General features: G+C 32.5%; 2 protein-coding genes and 1 non-coding gene across 4 annotated transcripts; 1 reads left to right on the top strand and 2 right to left on the bottom strand.

The window, feature by feature from the left end:
• Positions 1 to 5,407: 5,407 nt before the first annotated feature.
• Positions 5,408 to 5,484, bottom strand: LOC139903660 (small nucleolar RNA R160). Its single transcript, XR_011778468.1, has one exon. It is a non-coding gene; the product is annotated as a small nucleolar RNA R160 (small nucleolar RNA).
• Positions 5,485 to 10,782: 5,298 nt separating this feature from the next.
• Positions 10,783 to 15,088, bottom strand: LOC139896971 (WPP domain-interacting tail-anchored protein 2-like). 2 transcript variants are annotated; one of them, XM_071879603.1, is made up of 5 exons: positions 14,857 to 15,088; positions 13,629 to 14,166; positions 12,147 to 13,252; positions 11,262 to 11,438; positions 10,783 to 11,168 (listed from the first exon to the last, which is right to left on the bottom strand). In XM_071879603.1, the coding sequence occupies exons 2-5, from the start codon at positions 14,149 to 14,151 to the stop codon at positions 10,941 to 10,943; spliced, it is 2,034 nt and encodes a 677-aa protein (XP_071735704.1). In that variant the 5' UTR covers positions 14,152 to 14,166; positions 14,857 to 15,088; the 3' UTR covers positions 10,783 to 10,940. The 2 variants fall into 2 exon arrangements, with proteins under 2 accessions (XP_071735704.1, XP_071735705.1); XM_071879604.1 differs by having other exon boundaries at positions 12,147 to 13,243.
• A 1,784-nt stretch (positions 15,089 to 16,872) lies between these two features.
• On the top strand, positions 16,873 to 17,847 carry LOC139900574 (uncharacterized). The gene has a single exon (XM_071883340.1). It carries the CDS (start codon positions 16,873 to 16,875, stop codon positions 17,845 to 17,847), a length of 975 nt encoding a protein of 324 aa, XP_071739441.1.
• Positions 17,848 to 24,880: the final 7,033 nt, after the last annotated feature.

Here is a 24,880-nt window from a genome sequence, read left to right as displayed (position 1 = left end):
AAATTTTAGAAACTACAATTATAAGTCTAGAAATTAAATGCGAAGATTATGATCACCATGAATATGAATATAAAGATTTTTAGTAAAACAATTAAGATTACAAATATAGAAATTTTGATTATTATGAAAATGATTAAAATTTTAAGTTAAAGGAATCATTAAAATTGTTATAATTATTGTTATCATGATTATTATAATACAACAAAGTATTATTATCATTAATAATATCATTATCCTTATTAACAATATTATTCTCATTACTTTTATCATTATTATTATATAGTATCATTATTATTACTAATATTAGTATTATAAAAATTATTAATTTCACAAACATATGATCTTCATATAAAAAGATATTTAATATATATAATTTAACTATGTTAATATTTTTATATATAAAATGGAATTATTTAATTAAATAATAAAATATATAAGTTTTTGATATAAAATCATACCAATGATAATAAAATGTATGTTTGTTCGATTACGGTTACGTGTGTTAATATATATACAAATGATATAGGTTCGTGAATCCAAGGCCAACCCTGCATTGTTCAGTTGTTCAATGCCGTCATATGTATTTTTACTACAAAATACAGTATAGTGAGTTTCATTTGCTCCCTTTTTAAATGCTTTTGCAATATATATTTTTGGGACTGAGAATACATGCGCTGTTTTTATAACTGTTTTACGAAATATACACAAGTAATTGAAACTACATTCTATGGTTGAATGATCGAAATCGAATATGCCTATTTTAGCTTGGTAGCCTAAGAATTAGGGAACTGGCCCCTAATTGACGCGAATCCTAAAGGTAGATCTATCGGGCCCAACAAGCCCCATTCTGGAATTTGAAATGCTTTAGTACTTCGAAATTATCATGTCCGATGGGTGTCCCAGAATGATGGGGATATTCTATATGCATCTTGTTAATGTCGGTTACCAGGTGTTCACCATATGAATGATTTTTATCTCTATGCAGTTTGCGAAATGCCTGATACGAGATGTGTATTTATGAGAAATGAAAATCTTGTGGTCTATTAAAATGATGAAAATAATCGTTTGTGATAAACTAATGAACTCACCAACCTTTTGGTTGACACTTTAAAGCATGTTTATTCTCAGGTATTAAAGAAATCTTCCGCTGTGCATTTGCTCATTTTAGAGATGTTACTTGGAGTCATTCATGACGTATTTCAAAAGACGTTGCATTCGAGTCGTTGAGTTCATCAAGATTATTATTAAGTCATATATATATATATATATATATATACTTTCGATGAAATGAAAGTTTGTCTTTTTAAAAACGAATGCAATGTTTGTAAAATGTATCATATAGAGGTCAAGTACCTCGCCATTTAACCAAATGTAATGTATTCGTCCAGATGGAATAGGACGGGTCATGAAAGTTGGTATCAGAGCGGTGGTCTTAGCTAACCAGGTCTGCGTTAGTGTGTCTAACTGATAAGTCGTTAGGATGCATTAGTGAGTCTGGACTTCGACCGTGTCTGCATGTCAAAAGTTTTGCTTATCATTTTGTGTCGAAAATTTTCTACTTATCATCCTTAGGAAATTACCTGCTTATCATTCGTAGTCTAGACACGTCTTACTGCATTGATTGCATGAATAGTGTATAGACAAAATTCATATCTTAGCGTATCTGCTAATTCATATCTTAGCGTATCTGTTACTGTAAACTTTGCCTGACATATTCCGTAAATTCCTCCTTAATCTACGAAATCTTTTGTGCTATATATAGATATTCTATGTAATTAGAATACCATCCGATAGCCAGAAATCATTTCATATCGAAAAATCCTTTATTCAATTGTACGAAATGGAATTCGTCATCAATTCAAGTCCCTCGGATTCCGACATGAAGTCCCACTCAAGCTCCGAAAGCAGTGTGACCGGAATGGACCAACCAATCAGCCATCATCTATTCTGAATGAATTGGGATGGGTCCGTAGTCTACTCAATCATTGGAGACAAGAAGAAGGTGATCCTTTTCATCCACCACATTGCCCTCTTGGCGAAGAACCCGAAGCACTTACGGGCGAACCTGTCCGAAACACCATTTTCTCTCTCATTTCCAGAGTATCTCGTCACGATTATATACATACCAAATTCTAGATCATATTTATCCGCTCGTCCGAACCGACAATCACCCCGGTGTAATAGAAGAAGTCAACGAGCTTCGTGCTCGGGTAGTGGCTTTGGAGAATATGGTGCAAAGGTTACAAACACCAGCAGCAGCACCAGCAGCATAACCAGTACCACCATCATCAACGCCAACAGTACCATTACCACCACCAACAACAACCGCATCGCAAACCTCAACTTCACAATCTGTTACACGAACATCAACGTCATACGCACCATAGATACCACGGATTACCAACAACAATGAACGATGAAGTATTAATTCATAACTTCATTGAAGAAATATTCTGCGAAGAATATGTGGTTTCTAAAAGTTTTAGAGATTATTTATTCTAGCTCAAACCGAAAATCAAATGAGTTTAATATCATATTGACTCATTAAATCCATAATTACCTCTGAAGAAAATATATATGTATATATTTTTTCATAAAGATTGTAATTGAAAATTCTTTCGTACAAACTGTTAATGGTGAAAATATTTTAACGGGTAGGTAATACCCGAGGAATATTTATATTTCACATTAATAAGTTAAACTGTACATTCTTCAAATTTGATTCAACAGTCATTTACTATCCTACTTACATCCACCAATATACGTATTCGTTCACCACAGAATAACCATTTTCATTCAATTTCATATTTGGATTTTGACTTATCAAAATCCAACAAGTGGCATAATGAAGAAAACTGAACAAAATAAAATTTGTTAGAAACAAACAAATTAACTATGAGAAAATTTGTTAAGAATCCACGCTAACAAAGTCCTAGCTAACTGTTCCTAGCTAACTGTTAATTCCTTATTACATTTATTTATCGCAATTTAATTATCGCAATTTATTTATCGCAATTTAAATTCTCGCAATTTTATTTATTGTCATTTAATTTCTGTTATTTATTTTACGCACTTTAAATATCGGGACACGTATACAATGTTTTGACATATCATATCGACGCATCTATATATATTATTTGGAATAACCATAGACACTCTATATGCAGTAATGTTCGAGTTAGCTATACAGGGTTGCGGTTGATTCTACAATAATATATATACTTTGAGTTGTGATCGAGTCTGAGACATGTATACAATGGGTCACGATACGTATCAATTAATTCGAATATTATATATTAAACTATATGTGAATTATTGAACTACAAACTGTGGACAATTAACTGTGGACTATCAACATTGGACAATTAAAATGAACTAAAATATTGATTATAACATATGAAACTAAACATTTCTTCAAGTTTGCCACTTGATTTCATCTTAAACCTCATTTGTATCTTGACGATTATAATCCGCGTTCAAACCTTTCATGATTCTTGAAAACACCTCAATCGAGAGGATGAACCAACCGCACTTCATCTACAGAAGGAAAGATTTATGCATATAGTATTGCACCTGAAAAACTCTCGGAAACTGAGTAAACGTTTAACGCGTAGCTGTGCTAATTCCTTTAGCGTTACTATTACCGAAAATAACTTTGCAATCTCTTTCCAAATTAGCCAATTTTGTCACAGCTCCAGCAAGTCAACTTCGACTTTTCGTTCGAAACAACCTTATTATAACCTTGATATATATATATGTGCTCTTTTATTTTTACCGGAGAACCTTTTATATTCCATCATATTACCAGCAGACGTACCAGCAGCCTCGTTGCTCCTTGACTTAAATCTCTTCGACAAATCACTATATTTATCTATTGAAGTCTTATCATGAACTCATCGGCATCTTGTAACGAGAATTGCCATACCAAGTATCGGGAAATTAGCAATCAGTATTTTGAATCTCGCAGCATTTCTACATCAAAAGTTATATATACATATAACATTTATCCCTTAGAATTATGATCTCTCATCCTGAAACTCTGAACAAATTACAATGACTAAACTTGTACATAAAGAATCCTGATGATTCTGTTTCTGATAAAATCTTTAGCGAATACATTGCTCCTTAATCGCTCTAAATCATCGTGAATGAATTTCTGCATCACAATTTGATTCAAAAATTCTAAGATATTATCGTATCTTTCAATATTAATATCCTCAATATTTCTGAAGATATCTTCATAAATATTCTTGTCCGATATTAATAATCTCTCCGCGCTATCTGTGTTATATCATAAAAGAAAACTGTTTTAGTTTCTAAATCTCTGAAAACGTAGAGTTTGAATTATGAATGTTTTGAAGTAGTGTTGAAAACTGATACATAAGTTAGTATAATATAATGACACTTGATCAACGTGATTATATTACAGTAAGTCATGCTGAGTTTCTAATGAAACATGATGATTCACAGACCATAACGTCATCATGTGCTATTTTACACGACTCTTACATTCTACCTAATCTCCAAACATATTAAGATCATATATTCTTGATAAATCTATTTCTCCAAGATATTCTGGTAATTTAACAAATCAAGATCGTGCCATTACAATTTCCTTCACTAATGTAGAAAAATGACATTAGAGGAATTAGTATATTTATATTATCTGCCACCACACATCGTCTTTTGTACAATTAGAGGGGCAGACGAGTAAACGAAAGTTTTTAGCAATCCTATTGAATTATTTGAAGGCATGAATACCTCAAACGGTGTTGTCATATCATGTGGTATGTTTGGCCTGGTGGTTGGGACCTAGTGATGGAACCGGGCCTAGTGAAACAATGGTTCGTGATGGTACTAAGTTTGCATTAATCACTAGATTAGTATTAGTAATAAAGAATAATTAAGAAATTGCAAGAATCAATTATTCATTCATCATGAATTAGTTTCCCATATTAATAATATTGTGTTATTTTTCATTACTCTTGATCATCAAGAATTCTTTTTAATAAATCTGATTTTATGTTACGTAGCATACAATGTTGAATATATCAAACAATTTTAATTGTAAAATAATTAAACACAAGAAGAAAACTTTCTAAAAGAACCTAACAAAGCTATACAAGAACTCTAGTTATCGTGTAGGGTTTACCATTAATTAAAGATTTCAAAAAATACTACCGATTATTACTTTACTAGTTACAAATGTCTATTTCTCAAGAATTATCAATTTGACATTAGACAGGTCAAACAAACAAAAACAAGAAAAATAAATTCAATGTTGCACCATGCTCGTATAATCTGATCAGTAAAATTAACACCAGACTATGAAAATAGGTGCCTCCTAATTAATCAATATCATCTTTTTACTTCATACAAATATCAATCAACAATTAAAATTAATGAAAGCAATCAGAGAACTTTGAAGGTACTATAAATGATTCAACATTTAATATTCAGAGTAGAGTTTCTCATCATTTTGCAGTTTAATCAACAGGAATTAATTTGCGATTTGGCAAAACAGAATCGAAGAGCAAAACATACGCTACGATTCGTAAACAAAATTATGTTTTGCCAAAAACTATAATTTAATTTAGCACAAATAATACCCTTAGATCTCGATGTTTTCCTGACAACTATAAACTAGAAGTTGAAAGGGGCTATGTGTGCAGTTACAACTAAAACACTTTGACATTAAACCAGAATCATTAAGTTTGTAAGGGAAACATGAAAAGAAGTGGTTGTGCGGCTCAATATTTTGTGAAGGAGATAATTATATAGTACTACTAGTAGGTATTAGTTTTAGGGTTTTGGATACGCTACGTCGTCGTTTTATTTACTTCTATTTTTCACTTAAATAAGTTGGCTGTTAGTCCCTAACGTTTGTCCATTATTACACATTTGTCATTTGTCTTTTTTCTGCTTACTATGCAGTTAGTCCCTTTAAATAACGAGCGTTAGAAAATTTCGTTAAGTGTTAACATATTGGTAGTATTTGAATTTTAAAATTTCATTGGAAACAAATGTGTAATGTATACAAACAAAACATGGTCGACTGAGTACAATGGTAGAGAAAACCTATAGTATTCAAACAAAAATAAGTAAATATGAATTTGGGTAAAGTCGTAAGCAAAACATAGCGATCAAATTCGGTATATTTGATACATAGAGGTGATCTTATGTTTTTAAAAATTTTGTTGGATTTTTTTTTCACGGATGATAATAATTCATTTCTTGTGTTACATTAGTCCAACTATAGATGGATTGGTAAGGCACATAATTTGACGTTTTTAATACTTCTATAAGACAAAATAAAAAAGGTGTTATGTAATGAGACAGTTATACATATCGTTTGAATAATAGTTAGAAAAAATATCATGATTAATCCTCAAATTACCAAGTAGAAAGCAAGATAGGGACAAATTTAAAACGACCACATTTTGTCCCAACTTTAAAACTGTAACGACCCGTCAAAATCGCTATTGACGCGGCACGTTAATCATTGATTCCACAGTGAGGTTTTGACCTCTATATGATACGTTTTGATAAAATATTGCATTCATTAAAATAAGTGACTTTCTAAACATAGAAAGTTATAAACATGTGGGCGAGTGCTTAGGTATAAGCAAAACCCCAAAATACATAAGTCTTTAATTTACAGGTTAACATCACAGTCCAATTATTTATTACACAACACATTTTTATTTTGAATGCAATAAACTTTGTACAAAGCATGAGAGACTCCATGCAGGCAACAAGCACATCACAGCGGAAGCATTCTAAGGACCTGAGAATAAAACATGCTAAAAAGTCAACACGGATGTTGGTGAGTTATAGGTTTAATTGCTCGAGTCATAAACATATATAAAGGTAGACCACAAGATTTCATCAAAAGTTTATCAATAGATTCTACGTAACAGAGCACCCTGGTAACTAAACTTAACGCTATAGTGATAATTACCCCATTCGTTTTAATACACGCAAACCAACGTGTCTTAAACTCAAATAACATACGTCCGTTAAAAGGCTAGCGCTCTAGCTCGGACGGGGATGTCAAGCCCTATGGATCCATATACAATTATTCGCGCCCACCAGTCCATATCCTATGTACTGGCAGCTACTAGTTACCAAAGCTAAGGGATTTTCGGTTTAACTCAGTGTAGAATTTTGTATGTACTTGTGTCTTATTGCGTTTAAAATAAATTGCATGTATTCTCAGCCCAAAAATATTTAAAGTATTTAAAAAGAGGGACTATAAACTCACAGTTCAATATTGAGACTCAATATTGTAGGCAAATTGCGTAGACGTAATGATGGTAGACGACTGTATGGTTGGCCTTGGATTCAAGAACAATACCCCGAACAATACCCAATATTTTCTTAGCTTAAAACGGTTTGAAACCCGAATTAAAACACCCTCAAATATACCTTATTATTATTAAACTTAAATTAAAATTATAATTATAATTATAAATATAAATATAAATTTAAATTTACAGAAGAAAGAAAAAGTGATTATATTTCGTCGAGTAAGCTGGCCTTTTATAGGCATGTTTCCTGATTTTGGTCCCCATGCGATCGCATGGATTTTCAGTGCTTTTGCCATGCGATCGCATGGCCGCCTGAACCCCTTTTGTTTGCTAGTTTGTCGACATCAAATAGTGTTTACTGCAGCAAATAGTGTTCTACTGTAGCAAATAGTGTTTACTGTAGTAAATAGTGTTTTCACTGTAGCACTGTAGCAAAATACGGTTTCACTGTAGCAAATAGTGTTTTACTGTAGCAAATAGTGTTTTACTGTAACAAATAGGGTTTTACTGTAGGAAAGTCATTTTTACTTGTACATATATATATATATATATATATATATATATATATATATATATATATATATATATATATATATATATATATATATATATATACATACATATAATTGTTCATGAATCGTCGAGAGTAATCAAAGGTAATTGTATATAGACAAAATTTCATTCCTCGTCCCTGAACTTTACATCGATTTTGACTCCCGGTCCTTTTTCTTTTTTTTGTGCATTCCTTGTCCCTAAACTATTAAAAGAGTACAACCCTCGTCCCCCCGTCTACTTTCTGTCAAAACCTGCCGTTACCCCTTATCACGTGCATGTCATGTGAGGGTATTTTTGTCATTGTTTTTTCTTCTTCTATCATAAAAACCCCCAATTCTTCACAATTCACTTTGTATTCCTCGTCCCCAATACTTCATAAAAACCCCCAATTCTACAGTACTTGTATATCTTCATCATCATCTTAGCATCAAATTACATCTTCAAATGATGATCATCTACATAATTCAAGATCAGTGAACTGATTCTAATCCTAAATCAATGCTTCGTTGATCTTCCTTTGTGATTAACATCAACAAACTTTTCAATTAAAATTCCAAATCACATCAGAATCAAATTGAGCATATATACAGTAACAGAGATGTTGAGACTCCTGGATTAGTACAGCTTCTACTAGTTCAAATTGAGCATATATTCAGGTTTCTAATAACTTACTCAAGCTTCGTGAAGTATAAATCAAGTTGAGAAACATCACAGTGATTTAAATCTTAAAGTCAAACTTCAAAGTTTTTTGGTCAAAGATTCAATTGGAACGATTTAGTGACTTTCCGATGTTACCAGTGATTTTCGAGGATTCAGATGAAGTTTTTAAGCATCTTTCACGAAGGATTCACAACCTAAAACTCATCAGATCACGATTTTAATTTTTGAAGTTCTTCATGTTCTTCATCAATCTTCATCAACAATTCTGGGTTCAATTGGGCGAATTAATTCCTAAAATTTTAAGGAAATGATCACTAGCTGATTGTGAACATTTCCACTTTTTCAAATTTGATTAAAACACATTGGAATCAAAACCCACCAAAAAGTCAAAGAAAGTCAAACGGATCTAAGAATCGATTTTCAGCAAAATAAATAACGAAATCAAAGCTTGGATCGACGAGGAAGAGCTCTGACACTATGATACCACTTTTGTTGCGGTTTCTAGCTTCGATTTCGTGTTCATATTCGGTTTTGGTGTTTTAGCTTGAATATGGTGAACTATGGTGATGAATAAGCTACTTAAATATATGAACTGTGGTGTGTTTATATGATTAAAAACAATAGCAGTGATCAAGTAACAAGCACAAATGGTGTGGGTTTGATTTGTTGATTTTATAAAAGTATAAAATTAGGGTTTTTAATTTGGGAATGATAAACATGAGATGATGAGGATGAGGGTGAAAAGATAAGTTAAATAATAAACAAAAGAAATAAAATAAAAAGACCAAATTACCCTCACATGCTTTGCACATGTCTGAACAAGCGACTGAAATTGACAGAATCTAGACGGGGGGACGAGGGTTGTACTCTTTTAATAGTTTAGGGACGAGGAATGCACAAAAAAAAGAAAAATGACCGGGAGTCAAAATAGATGTAAAGTTCAGGGACGAGGAATGAAATTTTGTCTTGTATATATGAAACAGTTCTAAAATTTTGAGACTCAATCTAACAGACTTTGTTTAACGTGTCAAAATAATAAATCGTATAGAGAATTGGTTTAAATAAGTCGAAATTTTTCGGGTCATTACAAAAACACAATACACGAATGGTCCTAAGTTTTAATGATCGCTAGTATCTACCAGTTAAGTTAAACACATGATATGCAGTTTAGTCTTTTTCTTATAACACAGACCAAAGCTTAGTGACAATCAAACTATTGTTAACCACCACAATGCTAAAAGCGCCAACAGCTCTAAGCCCACATAATATAAGTTTAAATTTGTGTTGTTTCACGACTTTAAACCTATTATGAATTCATCAGCCACATAATAAAAAAGATAACAACTTTAAATTATCATTTTTCTGTAAGAGTTTGTGAGTTTCATTGACTCCTCACATACACATAAAATCTATCTCACATGGGATGAATAGTAAATCAAGTGATGAAAGCGAAATGCATAATATAATACGGAGTAACTAATAACTGCAAAATGATATATAAAAAGGGACACCACCAATTTTTTCCCATTTTTACAGCTAGTTCAAGACCATAAATACAGTTAGTTGTGTAACGAAAAAAACATAGTGGTTCACCACCGAGAAAGAGGTATAGTTCATAACAGTTTAATCGAAATTGAATCAACCAATTATCAATCAAGTCACTTTTTATAGTTGATCTTAACCTACTTCATTTTTTGGTTATTTATCTAAACTTTCAAAACACGTTGCCACATATTCAAATTTATTAGTGGTTCAGAGTTACAAGTTACATAAAATGATTGACATATATAATTATATAATGCACGAATTACAACAATCATCTCTTTACCATTAAACAATTCAGCAGTTGTATCATTGACTTCAATCTGCAAGTTAAAATCACTGTCAGCGCACGCAACATGATTTAAATCACAGTAATCTGTCGACCAGCGTACGCAACATGGGTTGGGTTAGGAATTTTTGGTTGCTTATATAATAACGTAATAAATTATTGCAACAGGTGAAAAGACCAAATTGTCCATCACGTCCCAATCATGTGTTTAAATTAACTGGTAGATACTAACAATCATTAAAACTTGGGACCATTCGTTTATTATGTTTAAAAGTTTGGACCAAACATGACCGTTTTAAACTTTAGTCCTTATCCTGAAATTTGGTACAAACTTTGAGGACCAACCATAAACTTTTTCTTAATACTTAATACTAACATTTCAAATAATTACATTTAACAACTACAAATGCATATTGTATTACCGTTATGAATGAATTTCATTGCTCCAATCTTATAAAAAGGCAAATATTAATATACAGCATATTCACAATCAACTATGAACAAAAAATATCCACACAATGCACAAATCAGATGAATGTCACACCCAAAAAAAAAATGCTAAAAGCAAAAACAAAACCGCAAAATCAACCTGCATTAACCACAAAACCAACTGGCTTTGAGTTGATAAAGAACGCTGCCAACACCGAAATTAGTAAAACAAAGATTGTTCTTATTAACAGATTTCGTTTAGTTCCAGATTGTTCTTCTTCCGGTTCTGTTTCATCCAAACCTGTGTCTGATTCAGTTATGGATGACTCTGGTTCAGGGTCGTGTATAGAAGAATCATCCTTCAAAACTTCTATTTCTTCAATCTGCTTTAAGACGTTGCAAACACGAATAAACCGTTAATGATAGAGCTTAATGAATGGAGTATCATGTTCATTCAAATAAGAATGTTTACTTGCCTTTGATAACTTGTGCTGCATATTTTCGCTAAATGTTGCATCTTTTATTTCTTGACTGCAAAACGTTGAGTCGGTGTTGTGAATGTCTCCTTTTGTATACATATTTGCATTGACAAACTTGTTGACTTTTTGTAGCCTTTGCATCATAATCTTTTTCTCTTCTGTTTGAGAATGCAACTACATAATATTACATTATCAGTTAGAGGTCACATAATGGACGGTTGAGTAACGTGTCAAAAATTATTAGTTCCAAACACGCAACAATTTTCAATCATGTGCGATTGGGGTTAAGTTGAGCAGCAACACTTTTCGGTTCAGAAATGTTACTGTATAACTTTCTATCAAAATTCATTAGTCAAACGTCGTTTTATAAATGATGTTGAATCGTTCAACAATCTCTTAATCTCTTAACCATTCAGCACATCAACTTGTTTTGATATCCTCCAAAAACTATATCGAGAACACTTATCATAAATATATTCTTGTCTTTATTTATTTAAATGGTTAATACATTAAGTTTACACTAGTTCATTCAAAATGATTATCAAACGGGTTATAGTCATTCGTTCATAATCAAATTCAGGCGGAATCTTTTAACTATTTAGATTTTGAACCATTTATTGCTTAAACATTCCGTTTTATCAAACACACCTAGTTGAGCAGCAACACTTTGTTGTTTAAAATTGTTAAAACTTTCTAACAAAACTTACAAGTGAAACGTCGTTTTATAAATTTTTTTTAAACAAACATTATGGGACGTCATTCGACCCATTTAATATTTTCAACCCAGTCCCTAAAAGCTAATTTTTTTATTTTTGGCCTATTAGAGATAAAACATAACCTATTTCGACCACGTGGATATGTAAATGGTGGTAACGTACGTACCTGTTTTGCGATACGTTCACGTTCTGTAGTAAGTTGCATTACAGTATCCATAATAAGCTTCGTCTTAATGCTAATATCCTTCGCGGTAGCCAATTTATCAAGATTAGCATGACTCAAAGAGGCTTCAAGTGATTCAACTTCAGTTCTCAAAAAGTCAACTTCTTTGGTCAACTCTAAGTTTGTATCAGTCAACAACAAACACTGATCTTCAGCACTTTCAGCCCTGATTTCAGCTGTTGAAACTTTTTGTTTCAATTCATCAATTAAAGTCTCCATATCCCAAATTGCTGAATACAACATGTTTTGTTGTTCTTGACCAGCTTCAGAAGACGCTTTCGCGTGTTGCAACTGAATCTCGAGTTCTCTCGATTGTTTCTCGAGTACACTCATCTTGTTTGAACTGTTTTCATGGCTTCCTTTAATAATTTCTAGTTCTTCACTTAATTCAATGTTTGTATCGGTTAATTGTGCTATTTTTCCTTCTGCCGTTTCCGCTCTATTTTCTACTGTCTCAACGTTCTCTTTTAACGATTCAATCACGCTTTCCATTTCTCTTACTTGTTCTTGAATTGACTCGTTTGATGCGTACGCTTTTCTTAAGTTGGACTCCGATTCGTTGACTTTTTCTTCTAGCAAGTTGACTTTTTCTCTCAAAGTTGACACTTTGAGATTATCAGCAACAAGCTGTGTGATTCTGCTATTAAGTTTTTCTATAGAAGCGTCTTTTGCGTTCAACAATTTGATACAATCTTCGAGTTTAAATCTTAACGCGTCCTCTCGTTGATTAAAACTGTTAAGATTAAATTGAACGAGTTGATGTCGAGCTACGAGGTCTCTTGAAACTCCCATTAACACAATCGAAGCGTTTTCTGCTTCCAAAAACCGGCCCCAAACTACCTCGGCTGCTTCTTCCATAATAAACGCCACTTGTTCTGTTAACCGTAGTTTTAGTTTTAGATCTTCTTCATCTTGCTTCGATTCACTCAGTTTTTTTTCGAGATCAAGCTCCCTTGACAAAGATTTTTCGAGCATTCGAAGAACATGGACTTTATCCACTGTTTGCAGTCTTGGTTTTACTTCAATGTCTGACACTTCATCTGAAAAAACTTTATAAATCCATGTAAATATTAGATAAACATATCTAATTCACCCAATATACACCATAAAAAAAATGCCATTCTAATAAAAAAAAAAAAAAAATAGATTAAAAAAGGTCACAAAACAAATGTAATTCACCCAATATACCCCAAAGGTGGCAAAATGAGCGGGTCGCTGAATGTCAAACCAGGTTGTCGCCCTGGAATTAGTCGGCTCGCAAAGCAGGTCGAATACCCAGGTAAATTCAAAAAAGAAACAGAACAAGTGGATTATGTTATCGTTTGTTTATAGATAACAAATTTAAAACGTGGTGTGTTTGACTACAGAAATCAAACTGCGTCTCTTTTAAACGATGGGATTAAAAGCATAATGACTTTGACTTACATTCGTTGTGATTGAAAGCTAACGATGTCATTTGAAGTTTGGCCAACTTCATCTTCATCTCAAGAACATATTCTTGTGATTGTTTCAACGAGTCCTCAGAATCGCGCAATTTCTTTTCAACAACGGAGAACAATTCACCAAGATGTTTACATGCAGCCAATCTTTGACTTGCATCAACAAGGTCTACTCTAATCGAATCCATTGACCAATCAAGTTCTTTGACTTCCGAATCCAAGAAGCTAAATAACAGATCTACTTTCAATGACTTTTCGACAAATTCCTCTGACACATCATCTGCAGCCATCGCTTCAAAGTCGTTTTCCCACGAAAATACATACAATAAAAGACTTTCTAAATTTAGTAACTTTTCGGATGAGTATGCTAATTCTAGGTCAACTTTAGTCAAAATCTCCATGGAGGTTTGTATTTCTCCCATATCCTTGGAATCAGAAGTGGTACCCTCGTGAAATCGTACTAACTCCGGGTTGATATCGTTACTGCTATAGGTTGAAATTGCATCCATTCTTTTTCGCGACTCCTTTTTTAACGCCATAGAACAAAAGAGAAGTAAATAAAATGATCATAAATCACAAACTTGAAGCATGTTTTAAGGGACTTTCCATAAATGAATTTGGTGAAATTTAAAAGTCAAACTTGTGATACTTCTGTTTAAGGAAGAGCTACAATTTGACTTTCAGGTCAAATGAAAAAATCTTGTCTACTGTTATAGACTTCATAAACATATTACAAACTATCAAGATCAAAATAGCTACATATTTTAAGAAATATATAAACTTTCTTCATGAATTTGCCAATTTGCAAAAATAAAAATAAAAAATAAGATGCGACTATTTTTAGAACAGCTAGAGAAACATGCCAAGCATAGTTCACCTAATTTACCCATCACAAAAGGAGCCAATAAGAAAGCACAAAAATAAAAATTTTAACAATAAATTCATCAATTTAGCCTTTAAATTCATGTGATTACAACCTCAAATTCATCATATTATATAAAACCCACAACCCAAATCACCACAACATCAAATATTCAAAATTTATACATAATAAAAAAGATAATATGACTAATGTTAAAGCAGGGTACTTGTTCATCAAACTAGACCCAAAACTTACCATAATTGTTATCTCTTCTAAACTTAATCAGCAAAAAAGCTCAAAAACAGTTTAAATAAACAAACCCATCAAAATTAAGTTATAAACAGATACCCACCTGCAGAATTCAGAACTGAATTCGGGTCGCACGGCTCGGGTCGGGTCGAATTCCGTAAAAAGATTGTTAATTACGAGGCTTTAATCAAACCAACATGATTTTGTTGTTTACCGTTAGTTTAGCAAAAGGGATCTCCGCCATAAAATCGAGCAAAATCGCTAGAAATGGTAACGTGGTCGTTAAAAAACTCGTGAAATTATTTAATGACTAAAAATATTATTAAAATAGTCAACTTATGAAAAGCTTGGTGACGATTGGGAGAGCGTAGCGGCTATGGACTAGGGTTGTCTTTAACATGGGGTCTACTTTGTTTTTTAGCCAATACGAATCTGCCATGTCATAGATCTATGATTAGCAATTTAAAAGAAAGTTTACATAGGACCCGAGGTTAACCATATTTGATTAAGCTTTACGAAGTATTTAATTGATGTATTGTATACCACTCAACCTCATCATTGGAGGTGGCTGTTTTCCGCCGTTGTCTCTTGCTTGCAGGTGGCTGCTGGCGGTGGTTGCTTATTTTTTTTCGATCGGTACTTTTTGGCTAGATTGTCACTGGTGGTTATGTTAGCGGCCGGATTTGTTTTCCGGTTGCTGTTCGAGTGATTTTCCAGCGAGTACCCCGCTGTTATGTTTATTTTTTTCTTTATTAGTGTAGCATGTTATTTAAGTTTCCGCTAGTTATAGCCTTGGTTTTACTTACTTGGTTTACTAGATTAAACGGGTTTGTACACCCTGTTGGTGAGTCTTTTGGTTTAGTTAGTTTTGTTTGACTAGGGCTCGTTGTTGGATTCTTTTGTATCGGTTGTACTTGTTGATCTTCGGATCCGTTCTAATGTTATCGTTATTTTGTCAAATAAAAAATAAATAAATAAATAAATAAATAAAACCTCATCATTGGATCATTGGAACTTTCAAAGTCTTAAATCTTTACTTGGAAATTTATTATAAAGTTATTAGTGAAATTATTAACACTAAGATCACTCCTAACCATTGCGAGAATCTCTCGCCTTCACATTTTGCGTTGCAGTTCGTAGTTTTCAAATACATTTCGGGAATAGCTGAGATTTTTATATTAAACTTAACGGTTGGAATGATTAAGATGTTAACTTTATCATTTATAAAGAAAAATAATTTTTTCTCAAATTATTTTGTCATTCTCATGTGTTATCTATAATTCTTTCACATTAATTAGTATAAAAAAGATAAAGCTTACTACTCTACATGTGTGTTTTGCGATGGAAGTGAAAGAAAACATTATAACATCAAGACATAGACAATAATAATCGGAGTTCCTTTCACCTTTACGTCTAGACCATTTAAATTTAGATTACTATTATCACTTTAACTTTTTGTTTTATTACTTTTTTCTTTCAAATATGATTTTGATATTTGAGTCGGTTTTTTTTACCCAAACAGCCTAGACAAAAAAACTAGAAACGTACTGAAACTAAACAACATCGGTATGTTTGAGGATAGTGCCTTCGTCCGAGCACGCTTAACTACTGATTTTAGACATGTATAACACAATATTATTCATAAATGGTCATTGCATAACTACTGATTTTAGACATGTATAACACAATATTATCCATAAATGTATAACACAATATTATCCATAAATCTTGACTGATGTAAGAGGTTATTTATAGGTACAATGTAGGTTTATAAGTTTATATAAATTTTGGTTTTATTCTTGTAGCCTTTTATATAACATCCCTGTTTAATAAAAAACAATTAAATTATACAACGTAGTTGTTTGCTAGTACTATAAGAATAGGGAAAAAAAAATTAAATTTTAGACAGTGAAACCCACAACCAACCCCTTCAACAACATATGATAAAATTATAAAATTATCACATCCGAAACCACGGGGTGATAATTTTATAATTGGGTCTTTAAAAAACAAAAATTTGGCGCTTTTGGAAAAGTGGTGGTGGAGGTTTAAAACCGAAACCAACTCACTTTGGGTCAAATTAATTCGAAGTATTTATGGTCCCTCAGGTGGCTTGGAGATGGAAGGTGGCTTATCCCACCCAACATCTTCAAGTACTTGGTCTAATATCATTATGGCAGGTATCAAGATTGAGGAGGAAAATGTCAATTTCAGAAACTCATTCTCAAGACAAATTGGTATCGAATCTACAACTTCATTCTGGAACGAGATATGGATCGGTAGCAGCACTCTTCGGGTTTTATTTCCTAGACTTTTCAGATTGGAAAATCAACAAGAGTCAAGAATCTGTGACAGAATTAGGGTATCGAATTCAGGTCTCACGTACAATTGGGACTGGAGCAGAAATCCAACGGGGCGCACCAACAGTGAATTGTCGAATCTAATCAGGCTTCTAAATGGGTTCGCGTTCAGCAACAGCAACAGTGACTCGTGGTGCTGCACTCTAGCCACGAATGGGATCTTTTCAGTCAATAGGTTAACAAAATTGATCGACGAACAGCAGGCCAGTTCTAATTCTGATTCTGAAACTCTTCGTAACAATCTAGCTCCGAAAAAATTAGAGGTTTTCGTGTGGAGACTCCTTAAAAGGCGATTGCCGGCGCGAATTGAACTAGATAAAAGAGGTATCGACTTGCACTCGGTAAGGTGCCCACTTTGCGACGACGGGTTAGAGACGGTTGAGCATACTTTCATATTTTGCAAACATGCAATGGATCTTTGGGAGCGGGTTTTCGGGTGGTGGAATTTGGGGCATTTCAACAATCTAAGTTTGAATGAACTTCTTCGAGGCAACACTTCAAATCAGTCTAGTTCTTTCGGGAAAAAAGTTTGGCAATCGGTTGAATGGGTTTGTGCGTACTACATTTGGAAAATCCGGAACAATTTGGTATTCCGTGACAAAAAAGGGAATATTCCGGTGGCTCTAAATGAAATTCAAATCAAATTCTTCGAGTGGATAACACATAGATCGAAAGGAAAGAAATTCGATTGGCATATTTGGTTGAGTAATCCGAGCTTCTATCTTACCAATTGAAAACATTTCGTGTTCTTGAGCTTGCTTGTTAGCATTGCACTCTTTGCAATATTTCAAGTTGTAATCTCGTGTTTCTTCGTTGTATTTTGCTTAAGGCTATAATAATGCCTTGAGCATTTGTGTACATTTGTTCTTCTTCAATGGAATTTTGCTTTTCAAAAAAAAAAATTTATCACATCCACCTAACCTTTTATTAAAGTAATATAATATATTCCTTGATACTTGATGATACTTTACCTTTTGGTCCCGTTGGAGACAAATTTTTTTTTTTTTGAAAAGCAAGATAAATTTTATAAATTCACGAAGTTACAATGCAAGGTTTCATGAAGATCCAAGTACATAGGCGAATCTACATGAAAGGGTATGGGGTCCTATACCCCACATGTTTGAGATTTTTTTTTTAATAATCTACTCTTCAAACTGTGTAGGACACCACTATATTTAAATATAAGACCCCATATATATTCAGAATTTATAGATTTTTGAAGTTAAACGAACACTAAAATACCCTTCAAATATAATTTGTAATAGCAAAAAAATTCGGACCCCATTGAATTTTAATCCTAGATTCGCCACTGCCCAAGTACAAACGGGTCTACCATGAACCATCGAAATAAAAGAGTACAAGAGTTGGTTGCGAAGAGTGCAACCCACAAACCCATTACAACTACACTATCAAGCCATGTTAAGATAGATGCTCGGATTGGTTAGCCATGTGAGCCAATCGAGCTTCTTTCCTTTGCTCCTTGATGCTATCCACTCAAAAGATTTAATTTGGATCTCGTTGAAGGCCATTGGGGTGGTCCAAAGCCTCCCGTTAAATACCGAATTGTTCCGATTCCTCCAAATGAGATAAGTACAAACCCATTTTGTCGCTTGCCATATTTTTTTCCCAAAATCCGACATTGTGAAGCTCTCGTTGGAATTTAGTATTTGCGAGATGGAAAGGTCTGAAGGAGCACTCACATTCCACCACTTAAATAACCAATCCCAAATTCCGGACGCGTGTTTGCAAGTGATCAAAATATGGTCTACCGTTTCTAAATCTTCGCCGCATAGGGAACCCCGAACGCTATGAAGGTCGATTTCCATCAAGTTCAACCCTCACCGGTAACCTCTTCTTTTGAACACGCCATGAGAAGATTTCAATTTTTTTAGGCAGCAAATTATTCTGTAGAGTTTCTTGCTGCGATGTAAACGTATTAAGTGAAATGTCCCGTTCATATCGATTATAAACGTTTCATATTAATTGGTTTCGTTGCGAGGTTTTGACCTTTATATGAGACGTTTTTCAAAGACTGCATTCGATTTTTAAAACAAACCATAACCTTTACTTTATCGATAAAGGTTTAAAAGACATAGCGTAGATTACCAAATAATGGTAATCTAAAGTACAACGTTTACATACGACCATTACATAATGGGTTACGATAATATATTATAACAATTTATTTTCCGAATGCAGTTTTTCTTTAAACATTATCATACAAGCATGCTGACTCTAAATCTTGTCCTTAATTTAGCATGCAACAGCGGAAGCTCTTAATAATCACCTGAGAATAAACATGCTTAAAACGTCAACAAAAATGTTGGTGAGTTATAGGTTTAGCCTATATGTATATCAATTTGTAATAATACACCACAAGATTTCACTTTTCATAAACATCCATCTCATATCAGGCATTTCGCAAACTGCATAGAGATAAAAATCATTCATATGGTGAACACCTGGTAACCGACCTTAACAAGATGCAAATAGAATATCCACATCATTCCGGGACTCCCTTCGGACATGATAGATTCGAAGTACTAAAGCATCCGGTACTTTGGATGGGGCTTGTTGGGCCCAATAGATCTATCTTTAGGATTCGCGTCAATTAGGGTGTCTGTTCCCTAATTCTTAGATTACCAAACTAAAAAGGGGCATATTCGGTTTAATAATTCAACCATAGAATGTAGTTTCACGTACTTGTGTCTATTTTGTAAAACTTTTATAAAACTGTACGTATTCTCATCCCAAAAATATTAGATTTTAAAAGTGGGACTATAACTCACTTTCACAGATTTTTACTTCGTCGGAAATAAGACTTGGCCACGGGTCGATTCACAAACCTATAACAAATATATACATACATATCAAAGTATGATCGAAATATATTCACAACATATTTTATTACGTTTTAACGATTAATTTGTTAAGTTAACAGTCCAACGTTAGTAGTCCACAATTAGTTGTCCACAATTAGTAGTACAGAAATAAATCAATATATATTATCTCGAATCAATCCATGACCCAGTGTATACAAGTCTCAGACTCGATCACAACTCAAGGTATATATATTATTTTGGAATCAACCTCAACCCTGTATAGCTAACTCGAGCATTACCGTATATAGAGTGTCTATGGTTATTTCAAATAATATATATATATATATATATATATATATATATATATATATATATATATATATATATATATATATATATATATATATATATGACGTCGATATGATATGTTAAAACATTGTATACGTGTCTATGGTCTATCAAGATTACATAATATATGTTAGAATACATGTATAATACATTATAAGTTAGTTAAGTTATGGTTAGTATAGATTTGTTATAAAATTTTCGTACCTAAAACTAACAAATTTATTCAATTTTGTTTTATCCATAATTTCTTCGTTATAAATCCATTTTGAGTGAATCAAGTTGCTATGGTTTCATAATGAACTGAAATTTATGAAACTAAACAGAAAAAGTATAAGTTTATAGTCGGAAATACAGGTTACAAGTCATTTTTGAAAGAGGTAGTCATTTTCGTCGAAAGAACGACATCTTGATGACCATTTTGAAAAACATACTTCCACTTTGAGTTTAACCATGATTTTTGGAGTTAGTATCATGTTTATATGAAATATCATTTTTTCCAGAAAACAAACTTCAAATTCAAAGATTAAGATAGTTTTTATTTTTCCAACCCAAAACAGCCCCCGGTTGGCTCTTTGCTCGCGCAACAACTTCCACTTGACATACCCTTTGAGTAATGTTTACAAGGTCCCTTGGCTTTATTTTTCGAGGCAACACCAAGCGTCGTTTAAGTGACGACTTGACTGCCGCTTAGAGCCTAAATTGATGTTTCAGGCAGGCTTTAAACACATGGAAATTTGATTTCTACCATTTTCATGGCGCCTCCTTTTTATTTCTATTATTTATTATTTATTTTTGTTTTTATCTTTATTTTTATTTTTTATTTTTTATTTTTAATTTTATTTTACTATTAAAAAAAATAAAAATTTTCTACTTTTTGGCCGGAGGTCCACTCGGAAGCAATCTCTTTATCCGTCGAATGAGGAGAGGGATGACTTTCTCTACTTTCTGTGAGAGAAATGACTGGTCCTCTATTTCTCAGATAGAGGAAGGATTGTCTACATCTCACCTCCCCCATACATCACTCATGTGGTATTGGGTTTCGTTGTTGTTCGTTGTTGTTTGTAAAACAGCCCCCGATTTTACTACAAGGCGTATGTCCGATTTTACGGTGTTCTTCGTGTTTCTAGATTGTAAATCATTAAGTTAGCATATCATATAGATATAGAACATGTGTGTAGTGACCCGAACTTTTCCATGATTATATATTATATGAGGTCTATATTTACATGATTAAATGTTTCCAACATGTTAAGCAATCAAACTTGTTAAGAGTTGATTAATTGAAATGAGTTTATGTAGACAATTGACCACCCAGTTTGCCTGATGATTCACGAACGTCATAACTTGTGATAATTATATAATCGTTTTATTTTTTTATGATGTAAGTTTTTATTTTATATATATATATAAGAAGAAATACAATTAAATCAAAGATGTACAAGTAAAACACTATTTGCTACAGTAAATTTTCGCTTGCTACAGTAAAACACTATTTGCTACAGTAAAATACTATTTTCTGCAGTAAAATACTATTTTCTGCAGTAAAAATACTATTTGCTACAGTAAACACTATTTACTACAGTACCACTATTTACTACAGTACACACTATTTACTCGTATTCAATCCGTATTCGTACTCGTACAATACCCAGCTTATAGACGTATATACTATTGATATATACACTCAATGATCAGCTCCTTAACAGCCTTAATGAGTCATCAAACATGTGAGAACTATTATTTGGCAACTAGCATGAATAATTACACTAAAAATCAAACTAATGGAGCCTATATACACATGCATACATTCACGTGAATGATGAACACACACACACACACACACACACACACACACACACACACACACATTTTCAATCAACTTCCATGCATCAAACTCATCTCTCTCAAGTTCTCTATTGATGTTCTAAGTGTTCTTCATCATCTTCATCAAAATCTACATCAATCTAGCTCATAAATCCATACATAAATCAACTTACAAAACAACTACTCAAGAAAACTTCAAGAACACTTTCAAGTTTGCAAGTCTACTTCCAAGCTTTCTAATCCATTCCAATCAATCATCTAAGATCAAGAAACCTTTGTTATTTACAGTAGGTTATCTTTCTTATTCAAGGTAATATTCATATTCAAACTTTGATTCAATTTCTATAACTATAACTATCTTAATTCGAGTAGTAATCTTACTTGAAATTATTTTCGTATCATGATTCTACTTCAAGAACTTCCAAGCCATCAAAGATCCATTCAAGCTCAAGATTATTTCTTTTCATTTCCAGTAGGTTTACCTACTATACTTGAGGTAGTGATGATGTTCATAACATCAATCGATTCATATATATATATATATATATATATATATATATATATATATATATATATATATATATATATATATATATATAACCATCTTATTCTAAGATTATAACTTGTAATCACTAGAACATAGTTTAGTGAATTCTAAACTTGTTCGCAAACAAAGTTAATCATTCTAACTTAACTTTTAAAATCAACTAAACACATGTTTTATATCTATATGATATGCTAACTTAATGATTTACAACCTGGAAACACGAAGAACACCGTAAAACCGGACATACGCCGTTGTAGTAAAACCGGGGGCTGTTTTGGGTTGGAAAAATAAAAACTATCTTAATCTTTGAATTTGAAGTTTGTTTTCTAGAAAAATGATATTTCATATGAACATGATACTATATCCAAAAATCATGGTTAAACTCAAAGTGGAAGTATGTTTTTCAAAATGGTCATTAAGATGTCGTTCTTTCGACGGAAATGACTACCTCTTTCAAAAACGACTTGTAACCTATATTTCTGACTATAAACTTATACTTTTTCTGTTTAGTTTATAAATTTCAGTTCATTATGAAACCATAGCAACTTGATTCACTCAAAACGGATTTAAAACGAAGAAGATATGGGTCAAACAAAATTGGATATTTTTGCTTGTTTTAGCTACGTGAAACTTTGTAATAAAGCTATACTAACCATAACTTAACTAACTTATATTGTATTATACATGCAATCTAACATATATTATGTAATCTTGATAGACCATAGACACGTATACAATGTTTTGACATATCATATCGACGTCATCTATATATATTATTTGGAACAACCATAGACACTCTATATGCGGTAATGCTCGAGTTAGCTATACAGGGTTGAGGTTGATTCCAAAATAACATATATACTTTGAGTTGTGATCGAGTCTAAGACTTGTATACACTGGGTCGTGGATTGATTCGAGATAATATATATTGATTTATTTCTGTACTACTAACCGTGGACAACTAATTGTGGACTACTAACGTTGGACTGTTAACTTAACAAATTTAAATCGTTAAAACGTAATAAAATTTGTTGTGAATATTTTTCGATCATACTTTGATATGTATGTATATATTTTGTTATAGGTCCGTGAATCAACCCGTAGCCAAGTCTTATTTTTGACGAAGTAAAAATCTGTGAAAGTGAGTATAGTCCCACTTTTAAAATCTAATATTTTTGGGATGAGAATACATGTAGTTTTATTAATGTTTTACAAAATAGGCACAAGTACTTGAAACTATATTCTATGATTGAATCATTATACCGGATACCACCCTCTTTAGCTTGGTAGCCTAAGAATTTGGGAACATACCCCCAAATTGACGCGAATCCTGAAGATATATCTATGGGCCTAACGAACCCCATCCAGGTTATGGATGCTTTAGTACTTTGATTTTTTATATACATATGAGTATACCTGTATATTGGGGATATTCTAGATGCATTTTGTTAATGTCGGTTACCAGGTGTTCATCATACGAATGAATTTTTTTTATACACTTGCGAGTGTATGATTATTTATTAAATGAAATCTTGTGGCCTATTAATTACAATTTGATATATATAGGCTAAACCTATAACTCACCAACATTTTTGTTGACATTTTAAGCATGTTTATTCTCAGGTGATTATTAAGAGCTTCCGCTGTTACATGCTAAATTAAAGACAAGATTTGGAGTCAGCATGCTTGTATGATAATGTTTAAAGAAAAACTGCATTCAGAAAATAAATTGTTGTAATATATTATCGTAACCCATTATGTAACGGTCGTATGTAAACGTTGTACTTTAGATTGCCATTATTTGGTAATCTACGCTATATCTTTTAAACCTTTATCGATAAAGTAAAGGTTATGGTTTGTTTTAAAAATCGAATGCAGTCTTTGAAAAACGTCTCATATAGAGGTCAAAACCTCGCAACGAAACCAATTAATATGAAACGTTTATAATCGACATGAACTGGACATTTCAATGTGTTAAGTTGATTTTAAAAGTTAAGTTAAAAGGATTAACTTTGTTTGCGAACAAGTTTAGAATTCACTAAACTATGTTCTAGTGATTACGAGTTATATTCTTCGAATAAGATAGTTTTATAAATATGAATCGAATGATGTTATGAACATCATCACTACCTCAAGTATAGTAGGTAAACCTACTGGAAATGACAAGAAATGATCTAGAGCTTCAAAGAATCTTGGATGGCTTGAAAGTTCTTGAAGTAGAATCAT

The sequence above is a fragment of the Rutidosis leptorrhynchoides genome, chromosome 3, assembly GCF_046630445.1.
Source record: "Rutidosis leptorrhynchoides isolate AG116_Rl617_1_P2 chromosome 3, CSIRO_AGI_Rlap_v1, whole genome shotgun sequence".
Taxonomy (NCBI): domain Eukaryota; kingdom Viridiplantae; phylum Streptophyta; class Magnoliopsida; order Asterales; family Asteraceae; genus Rutidosis; species Rutidosis leptorrhynchoides.
The sequence above is the reverse complement of the archived record's forward strand: the minus strand, read 5'-3'. Positions and strand labels throughout refer to the sequence as shown.

Bases quoted from the DNA above. Each gene is read 5' to 3' on its own strand.
- LOC139896971 (XM_071879603.1), bottom strand. From the start codon at position 14,151: ATGGATGCAATTTCAACCTATAGCAGTAACGATATCAACCCGGAGTTA. The intron at 13,253-13,628 runs GTAAGTCAAAGT...GGATTTATAAAG, and splicing joins AGCTTTCAATCACAACGAAT to TTTTTTCAGATGAAGTGTCA. The intron at 11,169-11,261 runs GCAAGTAAACAT...GTCTTAAAGCAG, and splicing joins TGCAGCACAAGTTATCAAAG to ATTGAAGAAATAGAAGTTTT.
- LOC139900574 (XM_071883340.1), top strand. From the start codon at position 16,873: ATGGAAGGTGGCTTATCCCACCCAACATCTTCAAGTACTTGGTCTAAT.